This window comes from Cnephaeus nilssonii (assembly GCF_951640355.1).
Source record: "Cnephaeus nilssonii genome assembly, chromosome: 10".
Classification (NCBI taxonomy): Eukaryota; Metazoa; Chordata; class Mammalia; order Chiroptera; family Vespertilionidae; genus Cnephaeus; species Cnephaeus nilssonii.
The window spans coordinates 25,455,972-25,475,325 of NC_137081.1; the positions used below are offsets into that span (position 1 = coordinate 25,455,972).

General features: G+C 42.0%; 1 protein-coding gene across 1 annotated transcript in view; it reads right to left on the minus strand.

Moving 5' to 3' along the window:
* AP1S3 (adaptor related protein complex 1 subunit sigma 3) overlaps nucleotides 1-19,354 on the minus strand; it is a 55,287-nt gene that overhangs the window by 7,488 nt on the left and 28,445 nt on the right. Inside the window, exons 2-3 of the mRNA XM_079783017.1 lie at nucleotides 7,073-7,251; nucleotides 5,199-5,307 (exon numbers count right to left, since the gene is read on the minus strand). Of these exons, the coding sequence (XP_079639143.1) occupies nucleotides 5,199-5,307; nucleotides 7,073-7,251 (288 nt within the window). The remainder of the gene's footprint in view (nucleotides 1-5,198; nucleotides 5,308-7,072; nucleotides 7,252-19,354) is intronic.

Genomic DNA, 19,354 nt, shown 5'->3' on the forward strand with positions numbered 1-19,354 from the left:
CCTTTAATAAAAGTAGTAAAATCACATTCCATTAAAGCAGAGCCTGTACTTAGGTAATGTTTAATGTCACAACAAAAGATTTGAGACTCAGTGGAGGAATGAGGCCGCCCGGCTCATATTTCGATCTGCACAGATGAAAGCTGAGCCCCACTACATTTCAGGCTCGGGGGCAGTGCTTCCATTCTCCTGCTCTCTGCTCGTGAGTCTGGGCTCCTAGCTTTAGGACCCTCAGAGGGTCACACTTCAGACCTCAATTGTGCTAATTTTTCTCAAAATTATGTCACAGGCCAGTGGCTCTCAACCTTCAGAATATGTCTAAATCACCCAGAAGCCACGTTAAAACATCAACAAATGTTTTTATAAACCTGCAGTGATATCAAGGGAAACATATACCAGTGTCTCGAGCTTTTCAAGTAACACCCATGTGGCATACCAAAGATAAAAATATCAGATAGCATGTGAAGGACAGAAAAATCGAACTAGTGAATTGTAGGCCTGGAGTTTCTAGTTCAGTGTGCCTGGCTAAGCCCGAGAGTTTGAACTTCTTACAGGGTCCCAGGTGATGCTAATGATGCTGGACATGTGGCAAACCAATGACACTGCCATAGATTTGGTCAAGTGAAGCAGTGGTAAGACTACTCCCCATAATCCAAATAAAGCTCATTTCTAATTATTTAACCCAACAGCCACTCAGGCACTCTCCTTGCTATTTCCTTCAACTCACTGACACCTAACTCTCCATTCCCACAGCCTCCTGAAGGTCTGCGAATGGCAAGATTTCAGTCCTCCCTGACCCCTACCTCTCAGCAGACTGGAGCTTTGGAAACTCTTTACCAATCTCGTCCCTGAAAATGTCCTCTCTCCTGCTCCCTGACTGTAGCAATCCCATTCAAGGCCTGTCCTCTTCCTCCATCTCTGATGATTCCTTTTCAAGCTCCTTGAATGGTTTATCTCCCCTGCCCCCATCCACCTACATTTGTTTAAGAAGTATTTCACATAGGTACTAGACTTATCGGGGGGATGACCTCATAAGGGATATAAATGCCTAATCACTATGTTGTACACCTGAAACTACTATCATAGTGTATGTCAACTGTAACTGGAAAATAAATTAATTTTTTTAAAAAGAAGTATAGAGTGCTTGGGACATATCAGGCAAGAGGAAAAAGAACGTTGTAAGAGGAAAAAGAAAGTTGCAAAATAATGTGCATAATGTAATTCCATTTTATTTTTAAAAGTTTATGTCTAGAAGGATATGTAAAAATATGCAGCACTTTTTAATATTAAGCAATCTAGATAAAGAGAAAGCATAGCAGATCAGACACCAGGCACATGAAAGAAAATAGGAGAAGTAAGCAGTTACCAGAAGTTGGAAGAAGCAGGAAATCGGGAGTTACAGTAACAAGAGCTGAGGAACCTCAGAGTTCAAGGCAGGCGTAGACCAGGAATCCAAGACAGGCAGGGACTTCATTAGGAGAAACCAGGAGCCATAACTCTGCAAAGTGAACCTGAAACTAATGCAAGCTCTCTGAGAACTTCTCACACCCCACTCTCAGAGCAGCTGCCCCTCCCATGCCTGTAGAGCTCCCCAGCAGCCATGGGGCAATTAATTGACTGCACCTCAGTTCAAGGGATAGGGGTAACGTGAAGTGGTGTGCAAAGCCAAATACACACAAAACACAGGCACACTAGGCATGCACATGCACACACAACTTGGATATACAGTTACTATCTCTAGGTCATAAGGGAAATGGATGCACAAGTTCTATTGGAATGATAGAGAACATTACCCATGAGCAGCTATTTCATATACAGCAACTCCAAAATTCTACTTTGTGGCTATTTCTTGAGTCTAACCCCAAGGGCTATGTATCACAGAATAAGAAGAGAAAACATTTCAGGGGAACCTTAGTCTAAATGCAGGTTCTTCAGCTACTGCCTGATTACTCAAATACTTCCTTTTTTTCTTTCTTTCAGATACTTCTAATTCCACCTTAACCACCCTGCCCCAGTACACTTTATATTTGATCTTCAAGCCTTATGCTTTACTATAATTTGGAGTAAGGGTCTTCTCTTAGAATATGTGATGTAGCAAGAATATTTCTGGTATTTCAATAACTAAATCCTTTTGGATAAAATCTAAGAAGGACCTTCCCTTACTGAACTATCTTCTAAAGTAAATACAAAAAATAGCAAGTAATATATAATAAATGTATAAAACTATATATAAAATAACCCTAATGCAAGGTATAGCTAAATAGCAATGGACAATTTAGAAAGTATTGTTAACTGCACTGTTCCTTTGATCCTCACAATAGCCCTATGGGGTTAGCAAAGTAAATATTTCTATTAACCTCTTCCTATAAGAAAATCCCCTCCATGGAGATCCAAGCGCTCCAAGACAGCAATAGCCACACCTTCTGAGGACATCAGAGAAAACTGGCCAAGAGTCTAAGATGGGGAAATAGGCAGGTCTGGAAATCCCGGAGCAGACCCTTATCTACCGTGAGACCTGGAGCATTTATAGCCTCTATAAACTGGGGTTAATGCTACTTACTGCAAATCGAAAGATTAACTGGTTAATCCTTGTAAATCTCCTTGGAATTGAAAAGTGCTAAAAAAATACATAACTTAAATCAGTAGCCAGAGATTTTGATTTATCTGTCATCAGAAGGTAATATTTTTCCAGTGCTATATATAAGAGAAGCTCAGTACAAAGTTTTCTCTTAGATAACAGAAGGACAGAATTCAAGGAAACCTTCAGTAATAACACAAGAGAGAAAGTGAACCAAAGGCAATGTTCCTGAGAGATGTCAATGAGAATCAGTATGCTTTGCTCACCACTGTTAATTAATAAGGATTGAACACCTACTGGGCAAATAGCCTTGAACTGCTCTTAGCTGCTCTTAGCTTAATGAAAGATTCATTGAATTTTTTAGTGAATTAAATTTTGGATCCTCCTAAAGGTCTGCCCAAACAGGATGAAAGATTGATGTTAGTGAAACAGGAATTCATTCTGACTCTCCCTGTACTTTAAATGAGCCTCGGGTTAGTGAAGGGGAATCTAATTTTCTTGAGAAAGCCACGTGTTGTGAAGTACCCTCAATTTGGTCAGGTAAGATCCAGATCAACATTCAGCCCCAGTTCACATTGTCATAGCTGGATTAATCCAGAAAAACACAACAGGTCAGACCAGAGTGCAGAAATGAGGGGGACAAGGCGAATCCTGTGGAACTCCTACAGGCCTTTGCAAAAGGCCGAGCCTGGAGGTTATTTGAAAAGGAAGTACCAAAATGTCAGAATTCATCTGAATGACAGAAAGCATAACATCAAATAATCTCAAATATAAAAATATGCTATTATGTTTTTGCAAATCTCTCTTTCAAAAATGAAAAAAAAAAAATCTTAGGGGACCAGGAGAAAGAGAAAGAAGAGTGATCTAGCTGTCTCATTACCGCTATACAGACCAACAACCTCATGTCCCTGAAGCAACACTTCGGTCTTATCATAATTCACAAAGGAAAAAGGGGGGAAGAATAGGGAGGGAAGGAGAGACAGCAGGAAAATTCTTTCAGAAACCTTTCAAGTACTCAGCCTATAAAAAAAGTTGCAACAAATCTGATAAAAACCCAACCAATACTGTAAATGCCGCCCATTCCATTAAATGGAATACAGAAAACTCTTGTGGAAGTAAGTGCTCCTAATAACACAAAATAAAAATCTTCAGTGAGCAAGAAATCATTTACCAAATCTTTTTCCAAATCCAATGTTTATTTACTTGGAGTGTGAACTACTTTCATTGTTTCTGGAACGGTTGCTAAAATATGGTCCAGAGCTGGTTACAAGTGTTGAAAAAACAAAGTCAGTCCTAGGTCACGATCATGAAAGACTAGCAGTTCAATGGCCAAGCAAATCCCGTGCGAGTGAAGGATAGTACCGCGCTGGCCCATGTGGCTGGAGCACTGGGTGTGTCAGGGATGTAAAGAGAGAAAAGTGAGAGAGTGGGAGAAGTGGCCTGGGACCAAGGTTTAGAAAGCTTTAATAGCAGGCTAAGAAGTTTGAATTTTTGATGGAGCGTGACTGAGGAGGAATGTCACCCTGGATCTATGGTTTGTAAGGAAGATGGTAACCAATAGGCCAGGTGAGGGCCAGAGATGAGACTTCAAAGAGAAGCAAAAGTATGATCACAAAAAAAACCTAGACTAGTGACAGGAACGAAGGAGAGGAATTTTAGCCTAGTTTTAATAGACAGAGGCAGATTGTAGCAAAGGTTGGAGAAAGCTGAAAGGATCCTGAGACACAATAAATTCAATCACAAGACAAAACAGAAGGTGAGTTTGGTTCTTGTTGCACTGAAGACTGAGATGATTGAGAAGCCCAGCGAAGAGCATCTTCAGCAAAGTGAGAAACAGTCGCCTGGTAACAGGTTTCCAGGAGAGAAAATCAGGTAGACACACCAGAGTAGGAAGAGCAGCAGGGCATTTAGGGAGCAGGAGGAGGGAGGGAGCTCAGGGGAAGAAGCCAGGAGGGGCCATTAGCAGAATTCAGTGTCCTGGCAAAATAAAAAGGAGCAAATTTAAAGAAAGAATTGTGGTGAGCCAGGGTCCAGTGCTGCAGGAGATTAAGCAAGTAAAGATTTAAGAAGAGTCACTGGTGTCGGCCACTAGGGAGAGGCGGGTGGTAACTGACTTCCTTGGAGCCGCAGAGTTGGAACCCAAGCTGTGAGCTGCTGCAGAGTGAATGAGTTCAGTGGGTTGGGCCACCTCCTATGAGACATTACTGGGGGGCAAGGAGAGAAAACAGCAACGTGAAAGGAAAGGGTATTATTTTTGTTGTTTTTATTCTCATGCATAAATAATATTAAAGAACGTGTAACTTAGTAGAAGAAGCCAGAGAGGGACTAAAAGAATAAACTAGAAGAGAGATGACAGTCCATGACAAAGAAGGAATTTTTCACAATTGCACTCTAGTGCATTAAAAAAGGTCTCAAGCGTTGTGGTCTGAAGACAGGGACATCATTTGCCTTGAAATCTGTCATTTAGGAATTATAGAAAGTGGGGAAAGCCTTGTTCTCTGATCCTTGGTACAAATGCAATTCATATTTTACACTTGAGAGAGAGAAGGAATGTGATGGAAGACAGACTGAAATAAGAGCTGAGATGGAGACCTACTGATTCTACTAGACCAGAACAACTTACATTTCCAAAGTACTTGTCCAGCAACTCCACATAACGATGCACAATCTCTAGTGTCAAGAGCTCATTGTCCTGACTTTCTACTGCACAGCAAAAGTATAAGCTAGCATACCTTGAAAAGAAAAAAAAGTAAATATGATGACCCATTAAACGACCTGAAAAAAAACACAAAAAACAAAAAAAAAAACGACCTGAAGGTAGATTTTCCCCAATAAAGATGCAGTTACCTCCTGCTTCCCATCCAAGAATGAAATCATTATTCATCACATTCCATATCTCAAAATCATAGTCCTGTGTGTTTCTTCTATGGATTTCTTCTGTGTGTATCTTCTACCCAAAATACTTCCCTACCCCATTCGTGTGGCTCTTACTTGTCCTGTTGCTCTGAGCTTGGATGTCATTTCTGCCAAGAAATGTCTATCCTCTCTGACTGGATTGGACACCCCTGTTATGCATCCCTGTGCCTCCACCTTCAGAGCATCAGGTTTCTTCATTGTCCATTTCATGGCCTTTCTCCCCCACCATATCAGTGGTTTCCCAAAGGCAGGCACAGAGTCTGCCTTATTCACTGTTGTACACCCAGTACCTGTAATATCAGTCAAGAGAACCACTGAAGCCTATCTATATATATAAAAGCTCAGCAGCCAAATGGCAGAATGACCAGAATGACCGGTCGGCCAGTCGCTATGACACCCACTGACCACCATGGGGCAGACACTCAACACAGGAGCTGCCCCTTGGTGGTCCGTGTGCTCCCACAGTGGGAGCAGCCGCTCAGAGGGCGGGTCCACAGCTGGTTGGCTGACCGGGATGAGCGGCGCTCCCACAGCGGGCCAATCCCCACAGGCCATGCTCCCCACCAGTGCATGAATCCATGCACCAGGCCTCTAGTTCTTTATATAATGATTTAAAATACAATTGAACCCAATGTTTTAGAAAACTAGCAGGTGGAGAATACAGGCAAACTTCTTGTCAGCAAATACTAAAAATGTTGACCTTGGATCCCACTTTCTAGTCATTTAATACATTAAATGTAGTCTGTAGAGGTTACTCTGTCTTTCTCCTTCAAACACTCCTTATAAACACTCCTTGCAAGAGTTTTTCTAACGTGTTTTCCTTCTGGAAGTTGCATGAAGATGCTGGATGCAGGGTCATGTTTTCTGTGTTCTGATCCTGGCTTGGGTACCAGTTATCTAGGTCTTAATGGGCAAAATGACTCTATCTCTTGGGGTCTCAGTTTTCTCATCTATAAATTTAGGTTTCTTCCCAGTATGGTCTTCCCATGCAAGCAGGTACAATAAAGAGAGAATAGATAGGATTTAAAGCCAGAAAGATCTGAATTTGAATTCTGGTTCTGCCAATTACCACTCAGTTACTGTGAGTGGGGACTAATTATATAAACTCTCTGTGGCATTAGTTTCTTCATCTGCAAATATGAGTAATAATAACAATAAAGAGAGTTTTTCATTTCTGCAGCACACTAATCTGCATTTTCCCCATAGTACTTATTACTAAATGAAAAAAATTTTGTTTACTTAACAAATGAGTAAGTGCCATGAGAGCAGGAATGTCCTGTGTCCTGTTCACTAGTGTATCCACAGCCACTAGGACAGTGGGAATACAGTAGGTGCTCATAAGGATGCCAGAGTGCATTATCAACCTGTAGATTAAGTATCTAGACTCCATCCTGGCACATCAAAGGCCTTTCAATAAATGAGAGTTCTTTCCTAGTTAGTCTATGGGTATAGTTATTTGGGCTCCAGTCTTTAAAGATTTCAGTAAATGATGAAATTGGTGTTGCAACCTAAAATGCTCCAGATTAAACAAACCAAATCAGTAACAAGAAATAAATTCAGTTCTCATAAAGTTACTCACACCTTTTATAAACAAGTTTTAGCTCCTTCCAGTCAATAAAACTGCTCATCCTCTGACCACGAGAGAGCACAATCTGAACAATCTCCCGGGTGATCTTCTTCCTTTCCTTGTCGGGGAGAGTTGTGTACCATTTCTGCAGCCGTAATTTCCCTTGTCGACTGAAGAGCAATATGAAATGTATCTATAACAAAGGGGGGACAGAGAAGAAAACAGAACCTGGTCAACCAAATCATTCTATGTAGACACTAATGTTCAGTGGCCAGGTGTACAAAGGATTATAATTCTGAACCGATGAAAAAAGACTTCCCAGCCTGAAAACAATCCCCTCTCTGAAATTATCTTTAGCCCCTCAGAGAATCAAAGAAATGTGGACACCACAAAGTTTATTTATATTATAGGGGAAAGATAAGTTCTTTTTAAAATTCCTCTTATGAGTCACAAATGCAGGATAGGGAGAAATATATGTCAAGGAAGTACATAATTCTTTTAAGAACACATTAAATTCGTCCTTCACAAGCAAAAAGAAAATGTTAAGAACAGTGGAAGAGTTTACTTCAAAAGTTATATCCTAGTTCCATATCACTACTATAGACACACAATAATAGAGAAATAAAGGAGAGAAGTAAGGGAAAGAAATGAGGATGAAGAAGAGGGGAAAGTGAGAAGGGGACCATATTTTGTCATTAAAAATGTTTTTTAATTGATTTTTTGACAGAGAGGAAGGGAGAGGGATAGAGAGATATAGAAACATTAATGAGAGAAAAACATCATTGATTGGCTGCCTCCTGCATGACCCCCACAAGGGGATCAAGCCCACAACCCAGGCATATGCCCTGACCAGGAATCGAACTGGTGGCCTCTTGATTCCTGAGTTGATGTTCAACCGCTGAGCTACACTGACTGGGCCATACACTGTCATTTTTAATAAAAGTTGTACATACTTAAGGTGTACATCATGATTAATACATGTGCATAGCAAAGTGATTACTACAGTCAAGCTAATTAAGGTATCAACTCACATAGTTACCATTTTTGCGTGTGTGATGAAAGCACTGAAATGTACTCTCTTAGCAAATTTCCAGTATTCAATACAGGGTGTCCCAAAAAATGTATATACACTTTGAATAATTATTAATTCCAATAGGTTAAATCTGAAAAGAAAGAAATATCAACTGAGCTATCAGATTTTAATAGTGTATACATTTTTGGGGGGACACCCTGTATACTGAGAACTAAAATAATTAATTTTTTAAACTTTTTACAAATACAATATTTAACTCCTTTTATTGAAAAGGTTTGGCTCTGAACATCATGGTCTAAGTCATACAAACTCAATTGGTGGCAATGTCTGAGGGCCAAAAGAAACCAGGCTTTCCTCAGCACTTTCCCTACCCCCAACCTATAGAATTTGAGGTCTTCTTAATAAACTATCTCTTCCTTAGAAAGGAAACATATGTTTAAACAAGGTCTTGAAGACCAAGACATGGTAAATAAAGAGAAAGCAAGTTACAGAGCCCTACATGCCTACTATCTTTAAGAAAAATTACCCTCAGTCTGGAATTTTAAGACACAGCATTTTCTTAAATACCCATTTCACTATCAGAGCAAGTATAGGTAACCCAATAATGCAACACAGTTACTATTTTCTAAGAATCATATCAAGAAAGGTGTTTTTGCTTCTAAGGCTATCTATATATATAAAAACCTAAGTGACCATTACGACTGGACACCTGGACAACTGGCCAGTCGCTATGACATGCACTGACCACCAGGGGGAAGACGCTCAATGCAGGAGCTGCCCCCTGCTGGTCAGTGTGCTCCCACAGCCAACCTTCCTCTGCCAGCCAAATCCTGTGGTCCCCCCCCCCCCCCCCCCCCCTGCAGGCTGGCCCGATCAGGACTGGGCTAGATGGCCCCGATCAGCCCTGATCGCCAGCCAATACGTGCACCAGGCCTCTAGAATAATCATAAAAGTGGCATTCTAAAAGTACAAAGTTGAATGGTGATAGAATAAAACCTTAGAATCTTGAGAACAAGCCCTTTTTTTGGATGATCACCAATGGATAAGAGTATTCCGTCTGATATTTCGTGAATAAGCAGATTTTTGTTAGAGAAATGAAACCCACACATTTTTTCTTAATGTTCACTTTGCATTTCCTGACAGAAAGTTTTCTTCTCCCCATTTAATCTAATCTCTTCAAAATCAGTTTAATCTAAATCAGTTCAAATTAAATGGATTTTCCCTGATTTTATCCACAGAGTGCATAAAAAGACATCACTATCCTCGGAATAACAGCTAACTTCACAAATTTGAAGACAGCCTTTAAGTTGTGCCTGAATCTTTTCCTTCCAGAAGAAATAACCCTGGTTTCACGTCTTTTCCTTCTTGGTCCTGTTTTCAGATGCCAAAGTCGTCATGGTTGCAATTTTTCCATATTTCTCCATAGGCTCTACGTTCTTTTAATTTGGGGCACTCAGATCAATGCCCAAGTCCCAGCGAGAGGCTATAACTATTGCTGAGTTTAATTGTAGAACACTTTCTAGTTCCTCTATGTTGCAACTTTCACTCAAGAACAGGTGCCTATCTTTTTACACATGGATCAACAATGGAGAACAATAAACAAGGAGCATTTTTTTCATTCTAACAACAAATTCAAAGGGAAAGGATAATCAGGGACATAATACACATATCCATGAGCCCATACAAAATATAAAAATGCATTCCAAATTCAAAAGAAGCAACAAATAGGTCCAAGTTTATCCAGTAATTGCACTGCATAAGACAGTGCTGAAAGAGTTGGGTCTCTCAGGTCCTGCACTGGTGCCTGGTGTCTGTTACATCTCGCCCAGATTTAACAGCTCGAGAGACTCGGCAGAATGAATCCCAGTGATTCACAAGAGTCATCATCTCCAGCAATTGATTTCATCCAATTTATCAATTTAGTCCTTCAAGGCAGATGTTTCAAGAGGTTAATCAAATACCATTTTTGATTAGCATTAGCTTGAGAGCAGGAAAAAAGGCAATTGGGTGGTTTTCTTCAATAATTACAAAGAGCCAAGTTAAATTCGAGTTGACATCCTCAACAAACTTCATCTGACTTCAGAAAACAACCACCGGACATTTCCTTTCAATAATGTTGCTGAGAACAAAGGGGTAATGGAGAGACTGGTAATACCTGCAAACACCAACTCCAGAAATAACCAGAAAATCCAGTGAAGTTGACTGAGCCAGCTTGACTGCCTACATTTGACCAAAATGCTCTGGCCTCAAGTGGGCACCCTGTTGCACCAACAGCTCCCATCCCTGTCCCAGAAGGAAACACATATGTCAGCAGCCCTTTGGAGGGGTCTGGTTCTGCCCCCACATGATCCCTCAAATCCAAACATGTAAAGTTAATCCAAGCGCTCCTTGTCCTCAGAGTATTCCCTACAACAATGGTTGACCTTAGTGAGCACAGCCCAAAATTATCACCTTGATCTAGAGCAGAAACTGGCTGTTTTCTTCATCATATATTTCTGAAGCATGTCTAGAGAGGTGCCATTAAGCCTTTGAAGGGAGCACAAAGCAGACCAGTACCAATGTATTTATTTGGGCTGCTGCTCTGAGCCAGTATTAGCATTTTCCTTCTATTTTTTAAATTTATTTTTTCTCTCCATTTTATTTTGTATTGGTTTCAGGTGTACACCTTGTGGTTAGACAATCATAAATTTTACATAGTGTTCCCTAGATATTTCCAGTACCCCACCTGGCACCATACATAGTTATTACAATATTATTGACCATATTCTCTATACTTTACAACCCTGTGACTACTCTGTAATTATCAATTAATACTTCTTAATCCCTTCACCTCTTTCACACACCCCTTAACCCCTTTCCCTCTGGCAACCACCAGTTTGCTCTCTGTATCTATGAGTCTGTTGCCATTCTGTTTGTTCATTTATTTTGTTCTTTGGATTCCATATATAAATAAAATCATGGTATTCATCTTTCTCTGACTCACTTATTTGACTGAGCATAATACCCTCTAGGTCTATTCATGCTGTCACAAATGGTAAGATTTCATTCTTTTTTATGGCCGAGTAACATTCCATTGTGTAAATGTACCACAGCATTTTTATCCACTCATCTGTTGATGGGCACTTAGGTTGCTTCTGTATTTTGGCTATTGTAAATAACACTGCAATGAACATAGGGAGGCCTATATCTTTTCAAATTAGTATTTTGGATATCTTTGGATAAATCCCCAAAAGTGAAATCACTGGGTCATAAGGCAGATCCATTTTTAATTTTGTGAGTAAACTCTATGCTGTTTTTCGTAGTGGCTGCACCAATCTGCATTCCCACCAACTAGCATCTTCCTTCCAGTTGAAGATAAACAACAAACACTTCCAATAGCAGCTTTGGTTCTTAATGTTTGAAAATCTCCTTGATCCTGACCTAAACCCATGTAGTGGACCCACAACCAGCTTCCAAGAAGAGGGGTATCCAGGACTTTTTCCTGTCCCAATACTGTCACACCATGAATACCCCCTTTCAGAAATGGCTTATATTTCAGGATCCGAGCTGCAAATATAAATACACAGATTATGTCCCTTTCCTCCAATTCCATCAACCTGACAGGCCCTTCCTCTTGTGGTCGGATCTCATGATACTTCACTTAAACAATCCTATTGCTAGGGTCTTTACCAACTTTGCCCCTTTTCCAACTTCTGCCACCACTGCAAATTCCCAGCCCAGACAAGCCCCTCCACTCTTGTCTTTGCTTCTCTACTGAGACAGCAGGCACTTTGCAGATTGGTTCAGCCATAAATCTATGCTGGTCCAGCTCAGATGAATCACCGGTGTTACTTAGAAACTTTCCAGATACCTCTTCATGTAAACGATACCTCTTCACTAAGCAAAACCCCCTTTTATTTCCTACACAGGTTATTGCAGGTCACCACCAAAATCCCTCATCGTCCCCATTTCCATCCTCACTCCCTAACTCTCAGGAAAAAAAAAAAGCCAAGAAGACAAACACCATTCTGTGGGATTTCCCAGCTCCTCCCACACCTGGACACCTATATGCACCAACTGGGTCACACCCACCCTCAGCTGGTTTATTTTCTTCCTCTGTTAGGAAACATATCATCTCCTGCCCTGGCTTTCAACTCTCACCTACCTCTTCGGGAACATAGGTTCTCAGTCTGACACTGCCAGTCTCGGCCCCTCTCTTTGGAGACTCCTCACATGTAGATGTTGCATAACTAACCCCCTCTCATCTTGAAATCAATGGCCTTCTCTAGAATTCCAACCTTCCCCAAAGGCGACTAAGCGGTCAGTGTCACGTGTCCAAATGTGCCCATGCCTGTAAACCCAGTAAGTCTACTTTTAAAATATTTCTTAAGGATGTGCCTTAATATGTAGGTACATATTCGAGCATTAGATGTTTACTGCAGGTCTTTATAGTAACACACACCAAAATAAATATATAAAACTGAAACTGCCTAAATTGCCAATAACAAAAGAAATTTAAATGGTATTTGTTAAACGATTTTAATAAGTGATAATGCTTATGGTATAATGTTAACTTTAAATAAAAAACAATATAAAATAGTACACAGGCCTGGCCAGTGTGGCTCAGTGGTTGAGCGTCGACCTATGAACCAGGAGGTCACAGTTTGATTCCCGGTCAGGGCACATGCCTGAGTTGAGGGCTCCATCCCCAGTGGGGGGCGTGCAGGAGGTAGCCAAGCAATGATTCTCTTTCATCATTGGATGTTTCTATCTCTCCCTCTTCCTTCATAAATACATACATTAAAATAAATAAATAAAATAGCACACAGAATATTATAGCAACATTGTAAAACTATACTTGCATAGAAATTATATAAAGGAAATAATGTTCATTATGTTTATCTTGGAATAGTTGAATTATAAATGTTATTTTCTTCTTCGTACTTGTCTGGATTTTCCAAAATTCACATGTGTGATTCTTTAATGAGGAAAAATGCTTAATGAAAATATTAGCAAGTTCAATAAAAATCAGTCAACATCCTGTCTGAAGGCCAAGTACTACGTAAATGTCAAAGTGCTTTGAACAAATAAATTTATACCTCAAGGAAACTGCTCTCTACTCAGGAGATCCTGTGGTTCTGTAACCAGGCAGACTGGTTCACAGCCAATCTCCTGGCCACACGACTATGGAGGATGGAGGTGGGCAGAAGCATAGAGAGCAGGTAAGGAATGATAAAAATAATCATGGTTGCGCTGTTCAGATGGGGGAGCCCTAGTAATCATTTTTCTCTAATTTCCAAGCAATCTCTAATTTCAGAACAATCATGTATATTAAGGGTATGTGTTTCAAGAAACTTTTGTTTCAATTGCATGTACTTCTACTGGGTAGTGGTGTAAAATGCATTTTTTTGTGAGTTGTTGTGGCTAAAAGGAGGAGGAGGAGAAGAAAAAAAAGGAGGAGGAGGCAGAAGAGGAACAGAAAGAGGAGGAGGAGAGGAGGAAGAGGGTGAGGGAGAAGAGGAGAAGGTCATTTGCTTAAGCCTTCAAGGACCTATCCTATTACAGACTTTACCAGCATTCCCATAGTGGAAATCTGATTTGCCAGACGACAAGTATCCCTGAAGTCATTTATATATGCTCTTAGCATGAAGGTTCATTGACAATCTGCCAGTCCTCAAGTTTAGTGACTCTCTGAAACAAGCTTGTTACCTACCAGAAATTAAAATTTCAGCTATTTCAAATGTCTTACATGCCATCCAGCCAAAATGGTGTATCTGAATCCCTGTTTCAGATTAAGCCCAAGGCATGCCAGGCATCCATCATGAGGCCAAGCCACATCTGGGTCTGGGGGTGGAGGGCAGTGGAGCAACTTGGTGGTTAAGTGGGAAGACTGTGCTAACAGGCAGTTTGAGAGCTTGCATTTGAATCCTGGCTCTGTTGTTTATGAGCTAAATAAACCTGGAAAATTACCTGATCTTTCTGGACCTCAGTCTCCTCACCTGTAAAATGGGGATGACAATAGTAATGATGTCAGTAATGCTGAAGGATGTAATGTGCATTCAACTTCTTAGTGCAGTATCCAGCACAGAGTGAGCTCAAAATAAATGCTTGCTATCATTAATAAATCATCCAGAAGACTGTCCCACCCATTTATACTCCCATTTATCTTCATTGGGATAAGAAAAAAACGTTGCTTCCTCCATGTGAATCACTCCACTCCTCCTCCATCACCTTTCACCAAATGGTTCCATGTTCTGATAGGAAGAGTCCCTCACAGCCATTTCATACGTACCCAGAAAGGCATTTTGTTGATTTCTTTGGGTAATAAACCATTCAATTTCTAGCTGACTTGCTACCTTGTCTCCTTAAAAACCTGGCTTCATCAATCACCTTTCCAATGCTTAAAGAATGAGTTTACAGACAACCCAAACTTGCTTAAGTCATGCATGGAAGAAGTTCCCTTGTTTATTTGACTGCTAACCAATGGTCTTCTAATCAAGTATTTATTCATTCTCTCTAAGTTCCCTGTAAGGTTTTTACTTTAGGGTTCCTCATTTTTCATTCATGGGCATGCATGGTTCTAATCCTATCTAATAAAAGAGTAATATGCAAATTGACCGTACCTCCGCTACACCCACAACCAAGATGGCTGCAGCCGCGGAGCGAGCAGGAGGCTTGGGATTCCCTGGCATGAAGGAAGCCAAGCTTCCTGCACACCCTGGCCAGCCCAGGCCTCTGCTCAAGACTACAAAGTTTCAATTATAGAAGATAAATAAATCCCAACAAAAATGGCTGCGGCCACAGAGTGAGCAGGAGGCTTGGGTTTCCCCGGCAATGGAGGAAGCCAAGTTCCTGGCCTGCTCTGGCCTCCGCTCAAGGCTACCAGGTTTCAATTATAGAAGATAAATAAATCCCAGATACCAGGGCCTCCACTTGGGTTGCCGCAGGGCATGGCCGGCCTGCAAACCACCACAGGCCCCTCGGCCAGGCCACCCCATGCCCCAAGGGAACCCTCACCCTGATCCAGGACACCATTCAGGGCAAACCAGCTGGCCGCCACCCATGCACCAGGCCTCTATCCTATCTAATAAAAGAGTAATATGCAAATTGACCATCACTCCAACACACAAGATGGCTGCCCCCATGTGGTCAAAGATGGCTGCCCCCATGTGGACACAAGATGGCCACCACAAGATGGCCAGCAGGAAAGGGCAGTTGGGAGGGACCAGGCCTGCAAGGGAGGGCATTTGGGAACGATCAAGCCTGCAGGGGAGGGCAGTTAGGGGTGACCAGGCTGGCAGAGGAGGGAAGTTGGGGGCGACCGGGTCTGCAGGGACCCAGGCCTGCAGGGAAGAACAGTTGGGGGGGGGGGGGGGAACCAGGCCTTCAGGGGAGGACAGTTAGGGGTGACCAGGCCTGCAGGGGAAGGCAGTTAGGGGTGACCAGGCCTGCAGGGGAGGGCAGTTAGAGGTGACCAGGCCTGCAGGGGAGGGAAGTTAGGGGCAAACAGGCTGGCAGGGGAGTGGTTCGGGGGTGATCAGGCTGGCAGGCAGAAGCGATTAGGGGCAATTAGGCAGGCAGGCAGGTGAGCAGTTGGGAGCCAGCAGTCCTGGATTGTGAGAGGGATGTCCGACTGCCCGTTTAGGCCCAATGCCACCGGGATCGGGCCTAAACGGGCAGTCAGACATCCCTCGAGGGGTCCCAGATTGGAGAGGGTGCAGGCTGGGCTGAGGGACACACACCCTCCATGCATGAATTTTGTGCACCTGGCCTCTAGTTTATCTATAATTGGGTGGCAGCAGTTACTGTTTCCATTTTTACTGTTCACCTTCCCTCTGGACTCTGCTTGAACTGCATCACTCCTCCATGGGGATCTTTCTCTCTCTTCCCCCACCGGGTTCTATTCATGAGCAGGTTGCCCAGTGGGAGTTACAGGGTGGGTGTGGCACTGAACCTGCTGTCTGCTTCCCTCTCTGGGTTTTGTATCTGTGAAATGAGACAGCAAGGTCACATATCAAATACTTTTCATGGGTGAGGCAGAGACAGGTAACATTTTAAATGAGGGTCAAGGTTCGATGTAATACAATAGGGTTGGAAGAGACAGAGTCAAACTGTAAATCACAAGTTCCAACTAAAGAAACAGCCACAGTTCAGCCATAATACGCTGTTGCCAAGAGAAAAATATCAGCCAGTGTGGCCAGGTCTTCCAATTTTTTATTCCCAAAAAGAAGCCTGAAATGTGGATGGTTATGTAAAACATTGGGATTGTTTAAATGCTGGGAATCAATAATCCTATATAATAAAAGTGTAATATGGTAAGTGTCGGATTGATCGGTTGACTGCTCCACCAGTTGCTATGACTCACTGACCACCAGGGGGCAGACTCTCTGACTGGTAGGTTAGCTTGCTGCTGGGGTCTGGTGATCGGATCTGGGTGAGAGGGCCACACACGCCCTGGAGCCCTCCTGTAGCCCCTCCCTGGCTGGCCAGCCCCCATAGACCCCAATCGGGACTGGGTGAGATGGCCCGATTGGCCCCGATCGCCTGCCAGGCTGAGGGACCCCACCCGTGCACAAATTCATGCACCGAGCCTCTAGTAACAGTAATAATAACACAACAATGTTCAAGCTAACAAAGCCAATTGTAAGTGGTGGTGGTCTGCGTGCTGTTTTTGGGCTCAGGTCTCATTGGAAACTCCTGAGTCAGATGACAGCCAAAGTCCCTATTTCACGAACGTCATTCTACAGCTTTATTGCACTCCATGGCTTTCCCCTTTCTGTTGTTTCTGTTTGAGGAAGTGGCCCTCTGGCTCAAGAATATTGCTCCCACCTCTCAGTCTAATGTTGAGATCAGAATCTCCTAGTAACTCTTATTCATCAACCTTTATAGGTTTCTTTTTTCCTCAAAATTTCCAGCTCAGGTTTCTGCTTTCACAATAAAGGGAGAGGACATTTGTAGGGATAATTAAAATCTAGACAATCCCAGACTCTCCTGTCTGGCTTGTTATATCAAGCTTTTTCCTGAAATAAAATGTTGAAAAGCAGACACATTGGCCACCGTATTTCAATTCTTTTGCTAATCCTTGCACACCATCTGGTGGCAGAACTATCTGCTTATAACAAGCGAAATGCTCAGTGAAGAAGGAAAATCAGGTGAATTGGGTGATGAGGGAAGCGTTGGGAAGAGTAGAAAAAGAGGGACAGTAAGGTGAAAAAGAGGAATAAGGTGGAAGCGGAAGTTATGAACAATTCACAAATCAAAAGGTTAACTGGTGAGAGTTAGCTAGTGGCCATTTATGTAAAACATTCAAGAGCCTCCTGTAAAGAAAATTCTGCATAAGATCGTCTGTTATCCTTCCACCTGTATGCACTACAGGGTTACTGGAAGGAAGGATGGATAGATGGGTAGTTATACTGATAAAATGGATCAGCAGCTTATTGTGGGGTGAACTGCATCATCTAAAATTTATGTGTTGAAGTCCTAACCAACCCCTGCCCCACCCCCCTATCTCAGACTGTGACCTTGGTCATTACAGGTTAATATGAAGTCAAACTAGAGTAGGCTAGGCCCCTAATCCAATATGGCAGGTATCATAAAAAAGGGGGAATTTGAACACAGATAGGCTCACATCGACAACACCCTGTGAAGATGAGGGCACAGCCAAGGAATGCCCCAGAAGCTGGGAGAAAAGCACAGGGCAGATTCTCAGAGGCCCGGGAAGGACTCAGCTCTGCTGAAACCTTGATGTTGGACTTCCAGCCTGTGAAAGGATTAACTTCTGTTGTTTAAGTCACTCAGTTCCTGGCATTTTATTACAGCAGCCCTAATGCACAACTGGTCTCTAGCACTGAATTTTATGTCATTTTTTTTTAATTGCAAACATCGTCATCATTGTTTTCTATGTTTACAATTCAAAATCATAAAACCAAGTCCTCCACATTCCAGAGATAAAGTCAGTAGATTCCACTCAAGTTAGCAAATATTTATTCAGTGTCTAGCACAGGGAGGTATTTAAAATGAAATAATCCACCGGCCTGTGTTGCTCAGTGGTTGAGCATCTATCTATGAACCAGGAGGTCACAATTCGATTCCCAGTCAAGGCACATGCCTGGGTTGCTGGCTTGACTCCCAGTGGCAGTTGTGCAAGAGGCATCTGATCAATGATTCTCTCTCATCATTGATGTTTCTATCTCTCTCTCCCTCTCCCTTCCTCTCTGAAATCAATAAAAAATATATTTAAAAATGAAAATGAAATGAAATAATCCCTCATACCTGGACTCATAAAATGCTAACATTAGAAAGGACAACAGAGGTGATTGGGTGCAAACTGCCTCCTCTTAAGATAAGGACATGCAGACTCAGAGAGCTGGTGGCTGGACCCTTGGTCGTGTAGTGAGCAAGCAGCAGACTTAACATGATCTCCTGGCTCCCAGCCCAAGGCTCTTTGTACTTGGCACCTTAAGCCACTTTTTCCCCATGTATGCAAATAATTATAACCAGGCAAGTCTTATGCTAACATCAGAGACCTACTTATATAATGGTTGACATGTGTTGAGAGTGTTCCACTTTACAGGCACCCCATTTAATCTTCATTAAAATGGGTAAGAGGTAGGTAATACTATTACCCCCCATTTGATTGATAAGAAAACTGGAGCCAAAGACAGTTAAGTACCTTGCTCCGGGTCGGTCAATCAGCTAGAAGGTTCCAGATACGGGCTTTGGTTCTAGAGCCCGCTCTTTAACTGACTATGCTACTTTGTCTCCTTAAGGAGGAGCAAAGACAGACTTGGGCACCAACTAGGCTGGCTTCACCCACCTTTAGAGTCAATATGATATTGAACCATCTTTACAACTAGAAGGTATTATTTTTTATTTAACCAGTTAACTGCCGTAAGCGTCTATAGACGCAAGTGGCGGACCTTTTTTAATTAAATTAAAAATATCATGGCAGTTAACTGGTTAAATTCATTGGAGTGACATTGGTTAAGATTATATAAATTTCAAGTGCACACTTCTCTGATACATCATCTGTGTATTGCATTGTGGGTCCACTGCCTGAAATCAAATCTTCTGTCACCATGTATTTGATGCCCTTTATCCTTTACTAACCCTCCACCCCTCTTCCCTCTAGTAATCACCATTCTGCTGTCTGTGCCTGAGTTTTAGGGGTTTTTTTTGTTTTTTCATTTATTGCTTTCAATCTTATATCCCACATGTGAGTGAAATCATATGGTTCTTGACTTTTTCCATCTGACTTATTAGTATGAGATTTACTCAGTGGATC